At 45.4% G+C, this 23,332-nt stretch overlaps 1 protein-coding gene across 4 annotated transcripts in view; it reads right to left on the bottom strand.

The window, feature by feature from the left end:
- Nucleotides 1–23,332, bottom strand: part of Eph (Eph receptor tyrosine kinase) — a 262,905-nt gene that overhangs the window by 25,727 nt on the left and 213,846 nt on the right. For all 4 annotated transcript variants that reach the window (XM_071584357.1, XM_071584359.1, XM_071584358.1 and 1 more), the window contains exons 3-11: nucleotides 6,591–6,923; nucleotides 6,270–6,374; nucleotides 5,896–6,139; nucleotides 5,362–5,520; nucleotides 4,297–4,457; nucleotides 3,772–4,131; nucleotides 3,097–3,328; nucleotides 2,721–2,832; nucleotides 2,131–2,201 (exon numbers count right to left, since the gene is read on the bottom strand). In XM_071584357.1, the coding sequence (XP_071440458.1) occupies nucleotides 2,131–2,201; nucleotides 2,721–2,832; nucleotides 3,097–3,328; nucleotides 3,772–4,131; nucleotides 4,297–4,457; nucleotides 5,362–5,520; nucleotides 5,896–6,139; nucleotides 6,270–6,374; nucleotides 6,591–6,923 (1,777 nt within the window). The remainder of the gene's footprint in view (nucleotides 1–2,130; nucleotides 2,202–2,720; nucleotides 2,833–3,096; nucleotides 3,329–3,771; nucleotides 4,132–4,296; nucleotides 4,458–5,361; nucleotides 5,521–5,895; nucleotides 6,140–6,269; nucleotides 6,375–6,590; nucleotides 6,924–23,332) is intronic.

Below are 23,332 nucleotides of genomic sequence, written 5' to 3'. Positions count from 1 at the left end.
CAGTCATCAAGATATGTTATCTGTATCAAGCAATCATTAACTAGGAACTTAATTTTCAACCCAAACAAATTAAGTAATCTGGTTTGCCAATCACATATAAATGTACATAAGGCTTTTAATTGAAAATATGCATTGTTTCCATTTGCAATACAGGCACATCTTGATTGACTTACTTTCCAAGATTACATTCCTCGACATTATTACTATTATTGAAATGTAGTAAAAAAAAAGAAGAGGAAGTTAAAAGTTGGGCTCTATGCACAATCATGGGGCATTCTAGCAATTACACACAATAAAGGTAACCCACAAAAATATACTGGGTACTCATACCAAAACATTCGGGATTAAGACATTGATGTTAACCACACCGAGATATAAAATACAAATTCCATAAATATCATAATAATAATAATAGGTGGATCCACAAGGCAATCACAGTATGATGCTTACTTGAAAATATAAAAGTAAACCCAGGATATCCAATTAACCATTCAAAATATTACCTTCAAAGCTAAAGCACTTGTAATGGGTAAACAGTTACTTTAAATCAAGTGATAACAGGAATATCAGAGTTATATCAAGTGATACATACGAGGGTCATCCGGAAAGTAGTACCCGTTCGTGCCGCATGAAGTGCTGACGACGCGAGTAGCCGCTGGACGAGGTCAGATAGCTTCAGTGGCTTGTCTGCCTTCTCTGAGCCAAGTTGCGTGACGCTAGCATTGCCTGTGTTGTTTCTGTGATTGTTTACAATGTTTAAAAAAATTGAGAACGCCGCCAGTTGTGAAGTGAGGGCAGTGATTAAATTCCTCAATGCAAGAAACGTTCGCCCATGTGATATTCATCGCCAATTAAAGGAGGTGTATGGAGACAATGTAATGGACGAGTCGTCTGTTCGGCGGTGGTGTCGCAACTTCAACATGGGGAGGGGGAACACACACGACGATGAGCGTTCGGGGAGACCGTCTGTCATTACAGACCAACTGGTGAGCTCAGTTGACGAATTCGTGAGGAACGATCGGCGCGTCACAATTGATGACATCTGTGAGCATTTTCCCAATGTTTCTCGAACAATTGTTCATGAAATTGTTAAACACCATCTGCATTATGCAAAAATTTGTGCAAGATGGGTCCCTCGCGTATCTCAATGAGCTGGCGGCGAAGGACTATGCAGCAGGAATACAGAAACTTGTCACACGTTATGACAAATGCCTTAATTTGCTTGGAGATTATGTTGAGAAGTAGTTTAAAGTATCCTCTTTCAAATAAAATTTTTTATGTTTGTTAATATTTACTTTTGTGTCTTTATTTCACGAACGGGTACTACTTTCCGGATGACCCTCGTATGTATGTATGTATATATATATATCAGGCCAATAACCAACAAAATTAGTCATTACCAAACAAGAATCTTTTCAATGGGTTACTACCCAGGTTCAATCAAATATTTAATATGCTGATATATTATTGTGAAATTGATTGGAATAATATTCTGGAAAATTTCAAAAAATACACTTCAAAGAAACCCAGAAAACCAATAAATTGTCATTGATTCTCCAACAGTAGAAGAAAGAATGAAATTAATTTTTAGAACACTAAGAAAGTTCGATCCTGAATCCAAATGAAAATATCTTTATTGGATGACAAATGAACTCAACATCTGACGAAGACTGAGAGTATCTTCCAGGAAGAATCTTCAAGATAGTAGGAAGTCAACTTGATTAAAAAGAATGTTTGACACGAATGGAGATAATATAACCTTAGCTTGTGAATCAATTTTGCATATATTACGGATGAAATTGATAGATTTCAATTCAAGTTCACATTCCAATCTATGTAATTAGCGGGTAGATAAACATTTAAGACTAATTTAAATTCCTCACTAGCTAGCAACACTAGTTAAACAAGGAGACTCACTTGGACTCCCTTCCTAAGCAGATAAGAATCCAAATAAAATTACCAGAAAAATGAACAGATGTGATTTCCCTTAAGCCTCATTAATTATGTGGCAACACTTTTCTAGAGAATTCTGAGTTAAATATGGAATCTCATAAAAGTCCATCATAATTATATCAGTTTCATGAAATTTTCATGCAATGAGGAGGAAACTATATATGCTTCAACTCTTACCTTCACCATTTCGGTACTCCAACGTATCACAATCACTTGGCTGTTTCTTGTTGCAATCATCTGTGCCGCGACTGTTAGGAGTAGCAACATTTTTTAAATTAACAACATAAAATTTGAGATTTTTCATAGCATTCTTTTCAATCAAGTACAAAGGGGAATGAATGTTTAATGTATTTTGTGCTCTCTGGATGCAGTCTGTGTTCCCTCGGGACTCCTCCCAGTATGCCTTTGGCTTAACATCACAGGTTTCCTAGGGAAAAGCAACAGGGCTGTTACATAACACCCATGCCCGAGGTGAGACTCGAATCCACGACCTTCCGGTTGCAAATCAGGTGCATTTACCCACCCAGCTGACCCATTGAATGATGAAAAATTTTAGAATAGCAGAAAAGTGAAAAATATAACTCCAAAAATTTGACCTGAAGACCCACATTTATCAACATTTCTACAAGCTTCATACGAATAAAACAATAAAAATATTGTTCACATTAAAATCAAAATCATCATCAGGTAACACAAGGAAAACACCTGCTGTAACTAATTCAGGTGAAAATGACAGAATCAGGAGAATACTAATTTGGTATCCTTACCTTCTTAGGAATATGACAGTCATGACAATGATGACGACCACTAAAACTACCACGGCAACAGTGGCCACAGCTATTATCTGCACCTGCATATTGTCTTCATCCCCAACATAAGCTGCAGAAAGAGAAAGAGTTTCAAACTTTAAGTATAGCAAAAGAAGTTGAGGGAAACAATTACATCCCCTTAATTATCTCTCATATGCTACACCCTGCAGATGAAGATGAAACATACTAACCACCTTGACATTACACTAAATACATTTAGTACTAAGAATACTACTGAGTGACATTAAACGAAATTCATGAAAAAAATAAGAATACAATGTACCTTGCTTAACTCTATTTTAAAATGATTATTTCTGAGAAACTGCCAACCAACCTGTTCCAAGTACTTGTCCTGTCATCTTGAAAATGGGGGTACTATATTCACCCCAACCGCCAAGCGTTTTGGCACGAACTTGGAACCCATGCTCGGTTCGCTGTCGAAGTCCAGTGAAGGTGGCTTCTAGGCCCTTGGTGAGAATACTTGTTGAGTTCCCAGTGCCCCCTATAATCCCATTGTCCAACGTGATTGGTTCTCTTGCAAAGCAGCGGACTTCATAAATTTCAACCTGCGTGGGGAAAGGAACAATTCCCATCACAATGTGAAACTGGACATAAGGACATGTCTATCATTAATGCTCAATGAGGCCATTCTTCTAATTAACAACTGGCGGTGATTTCAATAATGAACTTTCCACTCTACCTATATTACGAGTACAGAGATTTTAAAAAAATTACAGTAACTTCCAAAACTGAAGAAAGAATTCCACTAAAATTTCCATAATTAACTTTGTAATGAATTTTCTCACAATCACGGGAAAGACCAAACAGATGGAATAACTGCAGTAAGATCTCTTGTAATGGGAAAATGAATAATCGAGAATTTCCCAATTTGCCCACACTTTTACATCTTGCATTCCTTTACAATGGCTCTTCCTTTTAAATGAAGCTGCCGAAATAATACAGGGGTAATGTTTTGAACACAACATGCCACAAGAAGCTCAATTCTCACCTGATTGATGTCATTACCCTCCTCGTCTTTCCCCAATGGGAAGGGTGCCAGGGATGAGCCAGGGGGGGCCAAAGAGGGAGGTGACGGTGGTGGCGGTGGGTCCCACGCCACTGTCACTTCTGTCGACTTCACTGAGGTGATGCGCACATTGACGACGCCAGTGGACGGCGAGGATATGGCCGACGCCTCCGTCGTGACGGTGACATCCACATACTTCCCGCCTCCACCCCTCCCACCACTCAGGCCTCCTTCGGCCTCAATGGCTGATCCCGACACGCCATTTTCAGCAAAGACTTGGAAACGATACGTTGTGACTGGGTTCAGACCTCCAATTGTTACTTTAGTTTCATTGAATCTCTCCTGGAAATTCAGGGAGAGAACGTGAATATCAATTTTGGAGAACATTATTCAACCATTCAATCAAATTGAGCAGGAAATTCTCAAAAGATGCCTATAAACTACAATGAGGAGTGAAAATAAATGATTCACAAAATAAGCATGAAATAGACCTACAGTGAAACTCACTGTATGAGGCACGTAAGAGACAGAATGACCACAGGCATCACAGACAACTCTGTAGGCGGTATCCATCCGACCCCCGAGATACCCTGGTGGGCTCCAAGACAAGATTACAGTGGACTGATCCACAAAGTTCACCGTTAAATTCTGCGGCGCAGAGGGTGGTTCTGAAAGAAACATAGTATCAAATCAAACTCATTAGATCAGATATTAACAAGAGAAGCTAGGAGTGGTGAATTCATCCATAAATTGACCCAAATTTTTGATATGAAGCTTAGTTATGTACGGCACAGAAAAATGTCCACTGAAGCAGGAGGATAGACTGGCGGCTTTTGAAATGTGGGGGTGGGAAAGGACGGAGAAAGTACCGAAATGGTCATGAAAAGGAAAACAAAGGAAGAAGTGCTAGGTGGGAGGAGAAGGGATTTTTGAGAGAAATCAAAAGGAGGCAGGAAAAATTGCTGAAAAGCATATTGATAGGCAGTGGGATGTTGAAGACTGTAAAAGAGGGGAGAATGTTAGCCAAAAAAGGAAGGGGCAGGAATAGGGGCTTGGGATGCTGGACGGGATGAAGGGAGGAAGGAAGTGCACAGAGGTGAAGAGGGACTTGGAGTGGGATGTTGGGCTATGCTTTGCTAGGAGAGACGAGATATTTATTTGGTAGTCATGTGCATACAAAAACCCACCTCAATTGGTAGATTACATTAAAACAAAAAAGTGGCCACAAAAATTAAATTAATACAAGACATATTTTTTTAGATAAACTTCATCAAAATGGTATTTCAATTCTATTCTTCTCCAGATATTACACATTAATGAAACAGATTAATTTTAGATTATTTTTGAATTTGAAATATATTTAAAAAAATTTCTCTTATTCTTGTTTTGTACCTAGAGCCTATAGAGAATGTGACGATGACTCAGTATCCACACGCTACAGTCATGACAACTTTGCTCATTCTTGCAAGGAATGGCACGACAGACAAATACAATGGAATTACGAGCTGCTGTGGATTTAATGGGGCTAAACATTCTCTTAAAATGAATATAACAATCACAAATATAACTTACGTGTACATGGCATTGACTTAGGATCTGTAGGCGCTCTATAATAGCCGACATCACAACGGCACTCTGAATATCCAAAGTCCGGAGCTTTACTTTTATCAGGGCAGGGCAGGCAGCGATCGTCAGAGCCTGGGTTATTTTTATACTTTCCAGGAGGGCAGACTGGAAATAAGTCAAAATGAATAAATCTTTGGCAATAACTAATAAAATATTTGAATAACTGAACACCTGAATTATGCAGTTGAAAATCTACATATTTAAAAATTACAAATACAAACAATTTAGCTGGAACGCCAATTGTTATCGTTTTACTGCAATTCATTTTTTTAAATAACTGATGGATTTTCCAGCAAATATGGATAACATGCTTCCTGATGCTGCTGGATTTTGTTTTTTTAGCGGTAACTCAAAAAAGGCAACATCAGGAGCAGCAAACCTCTTCCACTGCTAAGCCTTTAAATTCTCCAAAAGTCCACAATTTACATTGGCCAACACCGCATGACCAAGACCAACAAGTTTACTAAAGACAGCACTAACTGTTGCAGCTCTGCTTGTCCACATCTGCTTCGAATCCTGGTTTACATCGGCAGCCCCCGGTGAGTAGATACCACTTGCCATCGCCTTTGCAGAGGTACGTTGGCGCTCCCCCATCACCATCCCTCTCTGCATTCTCCACACACTCCCCACTCGCCTGCTCAATGATCGTCACCTCCCTCCCCGTGGGAGTGGTTGGGAACCGAGTGAAGTTGACCGTGACCTCTGGGCACGTTATGTAGTACATCTACGAACAAGAATCAATGAGCGAAGATGAGTGATGTAATTGTCATGTCAATGTAATATTTACACTATGGTAAAGAAGCACAAAATAAAATGCCAAGTACCACTCTCTTAAAGAAAATCAAATTGATTACCTTTATGGCTAGTAGAGATATGCAAGCACCCTGATCTCGGAATGCAAAGTATACTCCTTTCTTTGTCACAGGTATTGACTTCACTTCTGTGTTGATAACTCCTTGCTGCAAGATGGATTCAATGCATCACTCATTATTAAATTACCATTTCACATCATTACATTTTGAATAAAATCCAAATGATATACGAAGACATTGCAGATAAGAGAAAGGATATTGATCGCTGAATCATTGATGTAAAGAGCACACACAGGAAATTCAACTATTTTCAGTCACCCATTGAATTTCCCTCGAATGCCATCTGCGCCAAAGGACACTTACGTCGGAGTTGGTGTTGAACCTCCCTCCTTCCCCAGCAGCTATCCTTCCAATCAGCTTGTAGCTCTCTGGCTCCCATGGTGGCGGCTCCCTCGTGGCAACGTCAAACTCATAGTAAAGCAACGAGAAGGTTTCCTTGCAGGAGAGGGCATTCCCAGGGAACAGGGAACAGTCACGAATGGTGAAGCGGACTTCAATGTAGATTCGATTGGCTGGGCCACGCTCCACGAATGGAGTCCAAAGCCAATTATTGACGTTATTGTAGGCAACGTCGCAGACAACATATGATCTCCAGTTTATTCCCTTCTCAAAGTCTGTGAAGGATTCTTCTACCCACTGTGAAGGAAGAGAAACAAATAAAACATTTATTAGTGAAAACTAACAGCAGTTCAGAACTCTTAAGTGTTTTTGGTATGATATATGAAGGAAAGGCTCAATAGTACATGGAATTTATGCATTAACAGAGATTTAAGGAAAGCCAGTTCCTTCCCAGCCTGCTGTTTCCTATTCAGATCTGTTTCCCAAAAAATCACACTATTCTGGGGAAGTCACAGGAGCCCAGAGAGTATCGAACTGGCATAGAACACACACCCTCCAGTTGCTGAGCATCTCTACTCATGTAACGACCAAACCAATTTGGGCACTTTTTTCTAGCAAACAATCTGAAGGGTATTGGAAGAAAGTTTAGAACAAAAAAAATAAAATTTCTTAACAAAATTCATTCGTCAACTTTTAGCTCACAATCATATTTTTGGCACCTCATATGGAGAAGTAAACCTTGGAAACGCGAACTGCGTGGTATTTATCCCCTAGAATATCATTCGGGGGGTCGATTGACGGAAAACTTCGACAGCCAAACAATGGGTATTTATTCACAGGCATGAAAATATTTCAACGTGCTCCGGCGGTGTTCTCGCGAAATGACTAAGAGAGTCAACTGCAAGGGCGACGGGAGGAAATCAAGGATGGGAGACGCAGGATGGGGGCGCACAGTCGGCGAATTCATCGGCTAGAGCGAGAGAGAAGAGGGAAATCAAAGCGGTAAGTAAGTATGCATGGCGAGAGATTTATCGAAATATGAAAGATATCAAGAGGGAACAATTTCTCAACGCTGGCGTAGGAAAATTTATCAAACGCACAGAAAACCTGCATTGACGGCTGCCAGTTGGAAGCCAACGTTTCGTCCACAACGGCCCTTCCACTAACAAGTTAATTTCATCCGAATGACACAATACGCCAACAATTTCGTGGAGTGCAAATAAGCATAGGCTGATCCGACGGGGCAAAAAATGTGCCGTGAGAGAGGTCGAACGGTCGGCGTAGTAACTGTTTTTTTTTAAATATTTTTTTGGCCAATGGGGATGAGATAGGGAGCAGGTACAAGGAGAAGGGCGAAAGAGTTGAAGATGATGGGATAAAAAACCGACTGTGGGTGCAGGAGAGGGGGCGAGATGACATTATGGAGATGGCGAGATAGGGAGGGACATTGAGGAATAGACGACAATAAGGGAATAATGTACGAAGGGGGAAGGAAGGATTGTGACAAATTGGTTAATACGGGGGAGGGGGGAGGGAGGGAGTCAAGAAAGCAGAATAATAAGAATGAATGAACGGGCAGAGAGGAGACTGTGGATCAACGTCGAACGAACGAATGGAACTGGCGGATGAAGATAAAATGAAGTTGATAATGAAATCATGATCAACGAAACGCAATTGAGAGAAGTGAAAAGGGGAGGAGGGGAGGGAGATAATTGAAAAGTTTGAAAATGATAAACATAAGCACGAGCGATAAACCAGGGGCAGAGGAGCGAAATGGAAGAACTGGCGGGCATCAAAATAGAAGATGGCGCAAGGTCACCGCCGCCACCTCTGGACGACGAGGGAGAAGAAATGACGGAGAAAGGGGGGAGAGAGAGCTGGTCATTAATCCTCTTGGGCTAAACTAACTCCTAGGGGCGGCATTTGCTGCCATCCTCGCCTTCATCCATTCGGAAAGAATCCGTTAGCCGGGCGAGAGGAAGAAATTCTGCCTAGAATAATGCATCCTCGAAATATAAACACCGCATAAACATTCAATGACTCGCACATCTCCGAATGCTCACGGCGAAATGCAAGTAAAACTTAAAAAGGACATTTCCCCCTCGTAGTAAGAGTGCGGGGGCCCAAGGTTGAATGGACTTCATTTCGATCGACGACAGTTTTCTTATTTTCCCACTAGCACAATTCCAAACTCAACGGGTGTCAAATATGCAAAAATCATCGAAGTCATTTTCAAACGTCAAAAGGAGCAAAGGACAGTTTTATTCTCAGGCGTCAAGTGCCATTCTTGCGTCGTAAAAAGCCGTGACGGCATTATGCATTCAGCCTAGTCCATCATTAGACTTCAACACGTGAATTTCAAAAACCGGCCAAGAAAATACATGCCTTGCCATACATTAGGTATTTTAGTGAATTACTATGGCGAAGGAATAAATAATAATAGCACTTTATTCATTTTGAAAATGGCACAACCATATCCAATGTCGTTAATATAAATATTATTTAATATGTTAACATAAGTTCTTAAATGCGATGAAGATTATCACAAAAGAATTCATCTAATTAGTAAAGTGGGTGAGCAAATAACCAGGTATATACTCTATTCTTGAAACTCTGGATACCGTCTGATTTCAATTGAGTAGGCAGATCGTCAGTCGCATGTTCATATGAAATGTGCTCTAAGTTGATGGCAATCTACAACAAGTAATGACGTATCTACAGTAAGTGATGATGCAAGTAACGCTTACACATTGGAAAATATTGATTAACGTCGCCGATGAAATTTGTGTTAAGGATACGCTTCTTTTAACTTAAATCGTTGACCTGTAAAAGTAGCGGACCAGTTTACATTTTATTACATTTAGAAAACATTTACATAAAATGTCATAATCGCACTCTCATAATTTAATGCTGTCACGATATTATATAATTTGTTGGCAAATGCAACAACGCCACAACACATTTGCCGGTGTTGGAAAAACCCATTTTCATTTATTCGCCATTGAAGTGGCTTAGAATGGTGTGCATATTTTCATATGCAGTTGTGTTGGACCGCTAGAATGTAGTTTCACGGATAAAATAAGGTCAACCTTATCCTTCTTCGGAGAATCAAATGAATTTCATAAATGCACTGCTAGATTCACAACTTCCAGTGCACTATCGGAATATTCAGCAACGCCTATATGTGCACGGGCAAGGGAATGAATGGCAGTATGTGATGGGGCAGGAGGGGGAAAATGGCGGAGGGGGGACCGGGGGAGGAGGAATTGGAAGTGACCAGAGAAGGAATTCCAAGAAGACTCCGCCGGACGATGTTTAATCCAGCAACGCGCCCTCTCCCGTCCCCGATTGCGACCCTCGCCCCCCCCCCCCAATTCCCGCCCCTGATTCCTCGCCCCCAGTCCACCGCCCCCGATCCACCGTCCCCGATCCACCGCCCCCAGTCCACCGCCGCCGCACGGCCATCCGACCGACGCGACGGAGGGATGCGACGACGCCTCGTTGCCCACGACGATACATCGACTGCTCCTTCCGAAACGACCTCCTCGCCGTTTCCCGAAACAGCGCCTTCTTATTTATTTCCCGACCGAAGGGCAGAGGAAAGCACTAGATGCAACGGGAAGAGTTAAGAATTAAACCGTAAATGTTCTCCTATATTCCTCATTTAAGTTAATGGTATTGACACCGTGGCCAATAATACGATACGCTTATTTGGCAACGCCGCAGTGGTTAACAGAGATACGTAGCCCTGAGGACAAAGTAGCTTCAGCAGATGACCTAAATACAATGCAACGCTGGTGCGACACTTGGCAATTAGAATTAAACTTGAAAAAGTCCGTTGCGATGATTTTTTTGGAAAGAGAGCAATTCCATCCCGAACGCCGGCTGCGTTATACATATTTGGGCAAGCTAACAAAAAATTACGTTTTAATAGAGGAGTGCTGGGTAAATGCGATGAAAATGTAAAAGAGAAATGTTATATTTCGCTGGATTGGCCTCATTCAGAATACGAGTAAAATAAAAGTATTTTATCCCATAACGATGACCAATTTCCACCATGTTCACAAATTCACTGATAGCATTCACTATTGATGGCTACCAAACAAATACTAAACAACGTGGCGTCTTCAAACTTGAAACATATGCTTTATACATTGCATACTTTCTAATTCAGTTATATTTTTCGAACAACTACCGCCATCTCTACGTCGGGCCGGGTACTTGTGATGTATGTATCGTATGTGATGTATCGTTTGCTGCAAGGATAAATTGCATCCTCACGAAGTTGGATCAATTGCCGAATTGGATCGCGTGCAGTGTATAGGAGATACTATATGATGTAAAAGGTTGCCACGATAAACTTAGTGGTGTATCAAAATTGGTTTACAATATACAATTTAAATGTACTCTTCCCCAACACGCGTGGTGCGGACTCTCTCCCGCCGATGAGGGCGGGGGGGGGGAGGCTCCCCGGACGGGGGGCGGGGGCACTTACATGGGAAGGGAGACTGAGGACAGAGGCTGAGGCCTTCAAGAGGAAAGACTGAATGGAGTCGGCCTAGAGTACTAAGAATATTTCCGCATTAAACTGCGCCATACGTGCATTTCCGAACATTCTACGTGAATTAGATTCCTCCGTGAAACCATGGAGTCGAATGGTCCCTGAATTGATCCGCAATCTGTGGGATTGCGGACGACACAGAAGGCGTGCGAAGAAGAGAAGGCACGAATGCCTGCGACCTGCAACCATTCAGCAGAGACTATCAAGGCTATCAAATCACAGGAAAGTATTCAATGATAACACATGATTTTGGAACAAAAACCTTTTTTACTATATGGCGTGACACTTTTCCTAGAATGGTCAGTTAAAAGGATGCCAGCAAAGATGGAACACGTCATGATATTTTCCTACACGTCACATGTACTTAATACAAATAAAAAAATAGGCAATAGAAATAATAATCATTAACAGCGGTAGTCAATTTAATAGCAGTGGAAAATATAATTATATCCTTCACATGTCACTAATCCAAATTTTTTCATTGAAAATTCCAACGCGACACTTAACCCTAGAACGGTAAAGTGGGGTGAAAAAACAAATTGTCATGCATGAACTTTTCGCAATGATGATATACGTATTTTTTGTACAATGATGGTGTAAGTGCTCTTTGCTTTCTAATAAAGCAGGTATTTTTTCCAATTTAAACGATATTCTTACTACTAATACCCATTTCCGCGGCAAAAACTGATTTTTTGATTTCTTAAAATAAATACTTTTTTGGAACTGGAAGTGTCACGTGATTCTACATTAAAAGACGAAAAGAATTTGCCCCCATAGGTCTCTCATAGTCATAATGGGGGTGAGATACAAACGTTTGAAAATAGAAGTGTTTTTCCACCCCACGTTACCAGAATAGGGTGCAAAAAATAGCCTTACCGTTCTAGGGTTAATTTTGTGGATTAGAACGACTATTGCCATCAATTTGCACAGTTCTGGGCCAAGTGCAACGATTTCTAGGAGTGAGAGGGAGGCATTTTTTCAGCCGAGGACCCTCGGAGGGACCCATTCAAACGCCAATCGTTCGGGCAATGGAAGGGAGAGAGCATGTCCACATTGTCCTTCGAGAAGAGGGCGCTCGAACGAGAGAGTCCCCTCAAGTTGCCCGGCATGATGAGCGCACATCATACACTGGAATGAGTATTCCCATCGGAACCGGGTTTGGAATTGTTTTTACGACACTTTCAAACTCTCGGGATGCGCGGAGACTAACCGGTGAACGCCTCACGAATGCATCTCGAGGGGGGTGTCCTCGGATATTCCTTCCGGGAGATTGGGTCTCATGGCACAGCCTTAATGCATGAATGGGACGAAGGGGCAATTTGAGTTTCCCAGAAGAAAATTGATAACATGAAATCGTAGGCCAAATAATTCATAAAAAAATGTCATTCGTATAATTTCGAAACAGTTACACGACATTACGCGATCATCAACGGAAAAGATTCATCCAATATTATCAGAGACCAAAAACACGTAACTGACCAGTAACACCCACGTACATCGAATGATTAGAAATATTAAATACAATGATTAATTTATTATACCACATTTTGAACCTGAGGAAAGCAAATATACATAGTAATATCGACAATTAATGGCGGCCTGAAAGTATAAAATTCTCAAAGTTTTATCTCCAAATGAAACATTCGCTTGTCGGCACTCATTTCTCATTGCCAGACAAATGCAATTCTACCACCATGCCAGAAATGATCGAGCAAACCACTACCCTTTGCCATGTCTCACGGTCTTCAAGAGGTACTTATGCTAAAAAACAACGGGCAAAAAAAAACGCGTATCTACTTTTTAGCAAGCTCGATGCTTACCTTGCGATAACTTCCAGTTGCGTGAAAACCTTTATAAAGCCGGCACACTTAACGACACTAAGTGGCAAACGAGAAACTTGGGATTTTCAGAAGGGTCGCACACACACACACTCACATTGACTCGAACTTGAAAATGAAATTGAAAATATGAATCAGAAGCATCACGATTAACTCAGAGAGGTGACACAAAAACTTGTTCTTTGTTACAAGACAACGGCGCAGGAAACTGAAACTCCCCGCCCGAATGCCAACGAAATCTCGGTAGTTTCGGAAAAGAGGAGACGCTGCCAACCCTTAAAATAGTAATCCTCCGCTCCGAACCTATGAAACTCGAGGGAGAAACATTTCCGATTCCGCGGGAACTCTTGGCGAAACTTTTTATTCCCAGGTTTACGATGCTATGGAGGCAAAATAGAAGATGGAGCGACCACGCGCAAGATAAAACAGCGGGGCGGCGGTGAAATGTTCAGAGGGGCAAGCACCTCCCAGCAGGTTTGTTCGGAGGGAACCCGGGTGCGGGAGGGAGGGGTGTGTGGGAGGGAGGGGTGTGTGGGAGGGAGGGGTGTGTGGGAGGGAGGGGTGTGTGGGAGGGAGGGGTGTGTGGGAGGGAGGGGTGTGTGGGAGGGAGGGGTGTGTGGGAGGGAGGGGTGTGTGGGAGGGTGGGGTGTGTGGGAGGGAGGGGTGTGTGGGAGGGAGGGGTGTGTGGGAGGGAGGGGTGTGTGGGAGGGAGGGGTGTGTGGGAGGGAGGGGTGTGTAGGAGGGAGGGAGGAATGGGTATGGAGGGAGGGAGGGAGGAATGGGTATGTAGGGAGGGAGGGGTGTGTGGGAGGGAGGGAGGGGTGTGTGGGTGGGAGGGAGGGGTGTGTGGGTGGGAGGGGTGTGTGGGTGGGAGGGGTGTGTGTCACAAAACATGAGAAGACCTCGAAACTGGAGGGCAGAAGTATTGCAAGGCGAGAGAGGACGGGGACGAGGAGGACGGGTAGAAGGTAGGTGCGCGGGAGAGGACCAGAACGAGGGAGTGGAAGAGAGGGCAGACGGTGGAGGCAGGCGGGGAAGACTCGCCCAAACGACCTAAGGGTTGTGCATTATTTCCAACGATCGCCTCTCTCAAGATACCTCGCGGCCTCCAAAGCCCCGAGAGCCACAGCGAATCGCCGCCCGTGTTACGATTGCCGCACGCGCGTGAGTCTGCCCAACATCGGCCCGGTGGAAGGTCAATCGCAGGCCGCGATATCATCCATTCGGGGAACCACGACGCGTCGTGGAGACGGCAAAGGAAAGAGAACGAATGGGTGAGCGTCGTTCATGGCGAGCCATCACGCTGGGCTCCACGAAATCCGTGCACCGTGGCTCAAAGCGGCCTTTGACCGGAGCCGATAAGCGCCGGCGATGGCTGATGTTTGGATTTCCGGAGCATATTCCCGAGGAACCATTTTAAATAAGGCGGGGAAGTCACATTGATCAAAGATCAGGTTGAAATGCCACACCGATCGGGCTGGATTTGGAGGGATGGGGGGGGGGGTGAGAGGAGAGGAAACAAGGATTCCGGGGGCGGGGGGTGCCGCAGCCCATCCCTTCCTCCGATTCGATCCCCGGCGCCAGCACGGAGGGCACGCCCACATACCTCTCTCTCTCTCTCTCCCCCGAGCACACCTGTCGGCACCATCCGAGGGCCCCCGCGTACACCCCTGAGCCATTTTCCTTTCTTTCGACCCTCCTCCAGTCCATCTGTCTTCGCCGCCTCCAACCTGAGAGGGCGTCGTCCCCCTCGGAGGAAACCCTTTGCCCGAGGGCGGGAAGGGGATCGGGGGGGGGGGACGAGGTTTGGGGGGCTTCGATAATTCCGATCGGGTAGGCAATCTCCAATCAATCGATGGATGGTTGGTTGGTTGCCACCCTACCTATCGCGCGACTCTCGCTCCCTTCAACCCCCTTCAACTCCCCCGGACTCCCCAAACTCTATGAGAAACCGTTTCCCGTCCGCTCCCTTCCTCCCTCGCTCCCTCCCTCCCCCTCCCCCTCTCCCCGTCGACTCCAATGATTCTCTCCGGGTCCGTTCGGCTCCCTCGACGCTCAAATATAAATCCTCCATTCTCGCGAAATAACTGTGATGGGGCGGCGAAAAAATATAAAGACGAATCCTTTTCATTAAATTCTCCCGACGGCGACCACGAAAGAGACAGTTCTCTCCAGGGGCGCGGAAAAATAAATTTGAATAGTTTCCCGGGGGAAAGGGGGTCACACACACACACTAAAGCTTCATACGAAGCCGCGCCCAAGCAGTTGGTGGAAAAACCTGGATGGAGAAGAGTGGGGGGGGACATGGTAAGGGTCAATGGCTCGTCAATCTAGAAATTCGCGGCTTTTCTCTCGAGAGGAAATGAACGGAGGCAAGACCCCTCCCCTTCCCTTCTCCTTCCCTTCCCCCTCCTTCGCTCTCATCCGGTGAACCACGGTCCGATTCCACGCGAAAAGTCACGCGCATCACTCGGACGCCAATGCACAATCTCTCCCTTTCCACATCGTAACGTTTCAAGGATCAACGAGGAAAAATGCACCAGAAACAGAAAATTATGACGGGTTTCAGCTGTGATACGTATCATCTGAAATTAATCCGCGCATCCTTCTTTTTTAGCAAAATAAGGCCGTCATTGGACAAATCTAAGGAATCACTTATAGAACCGTAGTCCAATTGAGCAAGCCGCGCGAACTCTCGAGATGAGACCAGGAATGAGTATATTTTACGCGAACGAAAGAATACAATAAAATGTTAATTTCATTTGTATGCAATACGCCGTCAATCGAATTTTTAATTCAGAGCGATTACACAGCTATAGTGAAGGCCAGCCGTCGCAGCAATATAGAACCATAGTCAGAAATTAAATACAGGTATGAATGAAATCCTGTACGCAGAGCTACAGCACGTTGAATTTGCACAATGGCTGAGTTGAATTCCCGACGAGTTAATGCCATCAACTTCAGGGTGCTTGGTGTTTAAACTAATCGGAGTGGTTCTCTAAAGTTTTAACGATTACGAGTCCTTTTCAATAAATTCTACGGACGGAAGTGTTTCACTTCAGCCGTTCAGTTAGATATCTCTTTATTTTTAGCTTAGCCATCTGACAGGAAATAGATTTGAGGATTATTCGATTCTTACCCTCCAAATTTGCTTTTGAAAAGGTAATAAAAGAAAGGGAGCACCTCTCCCTTGCCCTCCTACCAGGCCTCGAGTTCTTAAAAAGTCCCGCTCCGAGTCTTAATCCTGTCTGCTATTCTCTACGACCCCAAGTCCAATTCCATCGCAAATCCTACGACCAACCAGTCTCTCCAGGCATCCACAGACCTTAAAGGGAGGGAAGGAGAGTCCCTCCAATCAGTCAAAACCTTTAGCCTCGGCTTCCCTCCTTCATCCCTTCAAGAACCAACCCCTCCCCCACACACACCCTCAACTCCATCAGGCACAAACTCCAACCCCTCCCCGACTCGAAATCCTCTTCCCTGAGAGCTCCGAGAGTTACAGCGAGACAGAGAATTATATTAATCCGGCAGTAACTCACGAGACGCGCCCTTAAACTCCCGTCTCTCCGGCCTCGCTATCCGGCCGGAGGGGCGCTATCGGTGCGGGGGGGAGGGGGCTCTCTCCCACTAACTTCCCAGTCATGCGACGACTGCTCATCCCCAGATCTGCTGAGCTCCGCTAGTTCCCCCCCCCCAGCAAACCAGCCTCCTACTTCCAAGAGAAATTCTTACGTTCAAGTCTGAACGTAAGCGTCAGCCATTACCGTTCGTGGTTGCGGAAATACAGTGCCTCAAATTTTACCTCACTCGATTTGCAAACAGCAATTGTCTGGCTCATGTCTTCTGACCTGCTTCCTTATAATACTGCCGGCAGAAATATTATGCAACGCGGAGGGAGGAGCGTTCGACGTCTCGAGCAGCAGCCTGGGGGAAGAGGCAAGAGATTGCTGGCGCAGAAAAGGCGTCCGTCCTCCGTATTCCCGAATCCATAATGGGATTATTTGCTAATGTCACGACACTAAGTTTGATGTCTTCCAGAGTGTACATACAGCAAACATGAAAAATTGCGATGATCTTGACGTGTAGAATTTATGCGGAGACGGAAAGGGTGAGGGATAAAAAGAAAAGAATCCATCTCACCAATGTCATAAATATGCTTCGATGCATCGAAGACATGAAGAAAGGCTAAGGGCGGGCGTCCCTAATCCCTTCGCCAATGATATATCTCTCGCCGGAGAAAAGGCCGATGAAATGCTCTCGCACCCTATTCTACCAACAGATGGCTCTTACCCCCCACAACGCCCTCCATTCCATCCCTCGGCGGACCAATCTCAAACGACCGCACGCGAGCGAACACACGCGAATTCATTACCGGTGGCTGATTTACCACAATCGCGAAAGGAAAACTTAAGTCTGCCGCACTGCAGTGCCGCCAAATGATTCGGAACGTTCCGGAAACAGATATAGGATGGCGCTGCGTTCTAAATGGGCACTCCACCAAGCACAGGAAATAATTACTCGTACAAATGATGCAGGAACATATGCTAAAAACGCCCTCTGGCAGAGCGAGGAAGTTGAGCGCGGAAGAAAGAGTCATTAAATAAAGCAAGGCACAACATAACATTGCAAATCGCGAAATTAATATTCACAACATACCGATGCAACAATTTCAGAGAGTAAAAATCATTCGTCTTGACCGGGATTCGAACCCGGATCCCTGTCATGTCCGACCGAGTGATTCATCCAGTTAAGCTACCCAGGGCGTCATCTTACATTCCGATAACTGGCTAAAGCAGTCGGTCGGGGATGATAGGGATCTGGGTTCGTATCCCGGTCAAGACGAATGATTTTTACACAAGGAAATTGTTGCATTGTAATGCACACTTAGTGGATGACTCCGTCAAAAGTTACTCTCGCGGCATCTCCCCGCAGTTTCTTTGACCTGAACAACATACCATTGAAACACCCATTACCACGAGTTGCCACTTAATGCCAAAAATACTTAACCACTTAATGAGGAAAAAATATTTTCGAAGCGTTCCGCTTTGAAACGACGATTATCTCCTCGGGCTCTGAAATTAAAATGGCAAGTTCTTTCTTTGCTAATCCAAAATTTAAATGCTTCACCGACTTAGCCTCTCTCAACACGTCCTTCCGCGCACTTCCTTTTGTACGCAGAATCGAGGCATCCGCTGAGTCGGACATTCCGCGGGCGTATCATCATCGGACGCAAACACCAAACCAGAAAATAGATCAATCATCACTGCACCGGCGAAATAAGTAGAACATTGGACGATGAGAGAGAGAATCAATCGACTCGAGCGAGAGAAGTAGCAGAGAGAAATATCCCGCATGTTAATCGGTGGGTCGACTCGCGGTTCGAATATCAACCGGTTTTTTATTTAATCTTCTCCTCTCCGTCCCGAACACTCACTTGATGATCGTGATCACTCAGTTTCCGTGGGGAGGGGGTTGCGCAAATCCGAAGGAAACAATAGGCCCTCCAATCCGACCCCCCAGCCTCCCTCCCCCACCCCCCTCGCCCCGAATAAAAATGCCACCCGCCTCCGGGGCGGAAGAGGGATCGGTGGCAGGCCCTTGCCAATCTCCCCTCCGCCTCCCCCCGCTTAATGGCCTTTTCCTCCTCTCCCAACACCTCTCCCGCCCGCCCGCCCGCTTAATCGTTTTTCGATTCCCTCTGGAGGGAGAGGAGGACGGGCCACGGGCGAGAGAGCTCCCTCCGCCGAGCGAGGGGAGAGACACGCGACGGGCGCCCCCTCTCCATCGAGGGAGGAGGGTGTGCACCGCCGGGGACGGGGGGGGCACCGTCTGCGGGAATGCCTTCTGCTTGAACCGCTTCAAGGCGACACGGGAAGAAATATAAGCATGCTTTTCGGAGGAATCCTGGACGACGTTCCACCTAGTCTGCTTATTTAGGTGAGTTGGGGTGGGTGAATTGGGCCAATGGTGGTGATATGTTCACCGCTCGATGAATGGGTTGGCGTCCGCCAATCCAAAACCTTTGACGAGAGCTTGCATTTCTTTGAATTGAGTTGCCATTTCAGAGCGAAAGGAGAAAGGAAATTATTTCATCTCGCGGAGGGGGGGGGGGAGAGAATTATTTTGACACCGGTGACTTGAGTTACAAAAAGAGCACGGAGGGCCCTTCCTGATTGAACTAGCAACACATGGTCCGTGCGATAAATGCGCGAACTGGTGCAATCTGGTGGCCATGACGCGGACTACAGCCCCACACCGCATTGTTCATACTATAAAACAAACACTCAATGTAAACTGAAATGCTGCCGAAGATTAAGTAATCACTGGAAGTGTAGTAAATCTGGAATTCTGGAACACATGGTTCAATCGGACGGAAGACGGGATCAATGGAGTTCTGGATCTGCGGCCACCCCAAGCGGAACAAATACGCCGTGCGCCGATGGTTAAGTTAAAATGCAATGTTGAAATGAGAATGGCAAAACCACAAGAAGTACGGCTTAAAGCATTCAATCCGAAAGGGCCAAAGAGAAGGAAACCAAAGGAAGAGGCTTTTTTCAAAGGAGGAGATTTTTTTCAGCAAAATTACGAAGCAAGTGAAACTTCGTTTTGATTTTTCAGAAAAAGAAACAAAAAATAAACGCATCAATTAGAAGCACTGACATAATATTCTTCATCAAGCCTAATTTCTCTTGAACTCGAGTCTTTGAACTAAAACTTGATCGTTTCCACTGCTTTTCTCAATTTGGTGAAATTTTCCGTCATAACTTCGGAAACGATATCCAAACCTCTGCCTTCTCTAAGGCCTCCGAACGATTCTTCACGGTATATCTAAGAATTCTTGCACAACTGCGATTGAAATCACTGCTCCACATGACGAAAACTCTTCGAAACACAGTTCATCTCGTAAAAAAACGGCGAGTGAGGCAGACCCCGACGCCCCGATTTGCAAGGAAAAAAACTACAGTAAGAAACATTAGTCGCTGGGCGCGAGCAATTAAACAAATGTTTTCCATTACTCTGACGAGACACCAGAACACTTGACACCATCATAAAATAAACACGGATAATTTAATCACTCATTTTGAATGGGTCACATATTAAGAGGAGCGATATACGTACATTTATATCATGTAGTAGTATTGAGGGGAGGCGACCGACTGCTGAGGTCATTTGCGCCATAGGGGATGGACAGGAAAGGATAAGGGTGGAGAGAAACCCGGCGTCGGCATTAGCCTACTCTTTGCGAAAGGCGCCAAGGGGTCCGGAGCTTGACGTCCCATCCGACGGACGGCGCACTCACTCACTCAAAGTGCCCTCCGCAAAGCACCTCAAGCAGGGATCGAGATACCTCTATTCAAAAATATTCAACACCGCCGGGAATTGAACCCGGGCCCTCTGGGTGGGAAGCCAGTACGTTATCCCCCGCACCATCTCGATCCCCCATTTCTATCATATAATACAATAAATAACATTTACAAACTAGCCAGACTCTCTTCCGTCTTTATGTTCGGCAAAAAGCGGCCGCGAGCAACAGAGCCACGAGCACTCCAATTGGAGATAACAAATGAGCAGGAAGACGACTTACCACTCTCCCCCAAAATAGCACGCACTAAGACGCCAATCAGACCGTCTAAGTAATTGGGGGGGGGGGGGGGAAGCAGCACGTGAAAAGTGAAATCCTCTTAAAAAGTGGACGGCCGACGCAGGACTTCTTCAGGATGTCTTTTTTTTCAAGAAAAATAGAAAAAAACGGGCAAAATGAATCTTCCTCCCCCCCTTCCACCGATTCCGTCTTTTCGACATTCTCCGTCTCACAACTCGTCTCTCCCCTCCAGTTAGTTAGTCCAACCGCTTACGTCGCTCCCCTCCGCCCCACCCCATCCCACCCGCTCTCGGACCATCGACCACGGGGGGGGGGGGGGGGAAGGGAAAACTTTCTTTCTTGTTCGTGGGGGACTGTATATAAAGCCATCGACGTTAAGATGCTCCATCCCCGCCGGGGACCATAAAGCCATCACGGGCGCTAAGAAGGCACGTAGTGGGGGGGGGGGAAGAATTGGTATTAGGGAGGGAGAGGCATTGGGAAAGAAAAAGAACAGTGCTTGGGGAGACAAAGCAAAAGGAGACCGCTCTCGTCGAGTGAGAGAGAGAGAGAAAGATAGCGGGAAGGATAAATAAGCCGAGGGGGTGTGAAACTTTTTGAGTGTCTCCGAGGAGCAATAATGACTGAGAGGTCAAAGGTCAGTGTTTTATAATACCCCCTCCCCATTCCCTTGAGACGAAAGCGGGAGAGGGCGGGGGTAAAATAAATAAAAAGCTCCTCATTCACCACCCTCCCACGACCCCCGCTTCACTTCACTCGCCTCCACGCCCGAGTCGTCTCTTCATTCCGGCAACAAAGGAGGGGGGAGAGGTTGGGGGGTGGGAGGTCCGCACCAACGCCACGTTTCCCTCCGACTCGGAGTGACCATCGCCCCAGCCTTTCTCCTCGGCGAACCCTTTTAGCCTTTTTACGGAGTATCCTTCGCAGTATTTTGAATCTCAAGAGGTCTTCTTTACGGGCCATCGGCTCGACTCTATGCTAGCCACTGGACTCCTAAGCCTAAATTAAACCGCAGTGGATCCGCACTTTGGTTCCGGTTCGTGCCCTTGATTCGCACGCGCCTCCACCGCCGCTCGGTGCAGAGCGACTCTGGTCCACAGGGGGAGGGGAGGAGGGTGTCGCGTGGTGCGAGGCAGGGCGGGGGGGGCGGTAGCGAGCACGGCTTTAAACGAGGGTGACGGCGGGGCGGACCGGAATTCCTCACTCCCTGGCTGTGGGAGGGGGGGTGGAGGGGTCAAGAGGTTGCCCGCCGGGGGTTTGTTCGGGGCAAATCGGCAGACGCGCCATGCTACTAATAGGCGCGGGCGGAAGGAATGCGCCACTCTCGCCGCCGCAGTCGCCGGATGAAACACTTCTGCTAGACGGGAATCTAAATGACCGTGAAAGTCGTCGGAAGAGGGTGAAAATATTCCTTCTGAGTACTCCGAGGCGCGATTCAATGTTTTCAAAAGGGGAAAGGATACGATTGCGAAAATGAGAAGGCCAGATGTATTCCACTGGTAATGATTTATCACAAATATATTTTAATATTTTACATGCAACGCTTTTTAAGTCTTTGTCTTTCAATAACAACACTTCTGGCTTTGTTCAAGGCAAATTTCGAACAAATTTCTATTGACATACTGAAACAGACAGGAAGTAATGTAACGTGCGACGATATCGTACGGTACATGAAATTCTGGAACGAGTTTCAATTTCAATGAAACTCGATGAAAACATATATTCTTTTTTCGCTTTGAAGAAGACTTATGTAACCTCCGTGAATGCGAAGTGTTAACCATCAGTCTTCGTGTTATCGCATGACTTGAGTGGAATTGACGAAAGGATTAAATGGATTCAGATTCCGGCCGAGCCCAGCGATTCTGATTTCCGCACAAAATTACAAGCATTTGCGAAGAATGAAATCGGCTCTTCTACAAATGTATTAAAGGCATTGATTTTCGTAGATTACACGAAAACACATTCAAAAACAAAAACCCCGCCAACCGGCAAAAAAATAATCATACGGAAATAAGATTAGGGAAAAGGGATAGGAGCACATGCGAAGGACGAGCGATAGGTTAGTGGGGTAGGGTGCGCAGTAGAAAAAATAGTTTCCTTTGCCAGAACTTTTGCTATGCCGGGCCGTCGCTCTACCAAGGGAGCTAATATACTTTACTAATTTCCATAAACTAAATAATTTAATATTAAAGGAACTTCTGGCATTACAGTGAACCGTATCATTTATATGGAAAAGGGATTACCACACACTGAGTACGCATTGCTCGAGTCTGCGTAAAGAAGTAAAAATAGTCACGTTTTACGGTTTCCAGAAGCAATATTTGGCATGAATTTTGTCCCAACAGTGAGCCACATTGCAAACGGCGATCAATAACGTGGAGAGTAGAAAAATAAACATCGCAAATACGCAAACAAAGAGTGGGGCAATAAGGGCGACACCCGCACCCTCGTACCTTTGCGATTCGTTCGCTTTGATGAGTCCCGGGGGGGCCGGGACGGACGAGTTTGAGATTAAGGGTGGATTGAGGATCCACGGAAGGATTAAGGATCCACGAGAGTTGAGAAGGCGTTTGCAAATGAATCACCCGCTGCCTTCACCTCTCCTCTCAAGGAGTCACCACACCTTCCACCATAAACCCCCTCAAGCGAGGAGAGGGGGCACCAAACCCACCCCTCCACCCAACTCTCCAACCTCCCTCCCTTC

The sequence above is a fragment of the Hetaerina americana genome, unplaced genomic scaffold, assembly GCF_022747635.1.
Source record: "Hetaerina americana unplaced genomic scaffold, ioHetAmer1.1.p SCAF_18, whole genome shotgun sequence".
Classification (NCBI taxonomy): Eukaryota; Metazoa; Arthropoda; class Insecta; order Odonata; family Calopterygidae; genus Hetaerina; species Hetaerina americana.
This window is presented reverse-complemented; position numbering and strand designations above follow the sequence as displayed.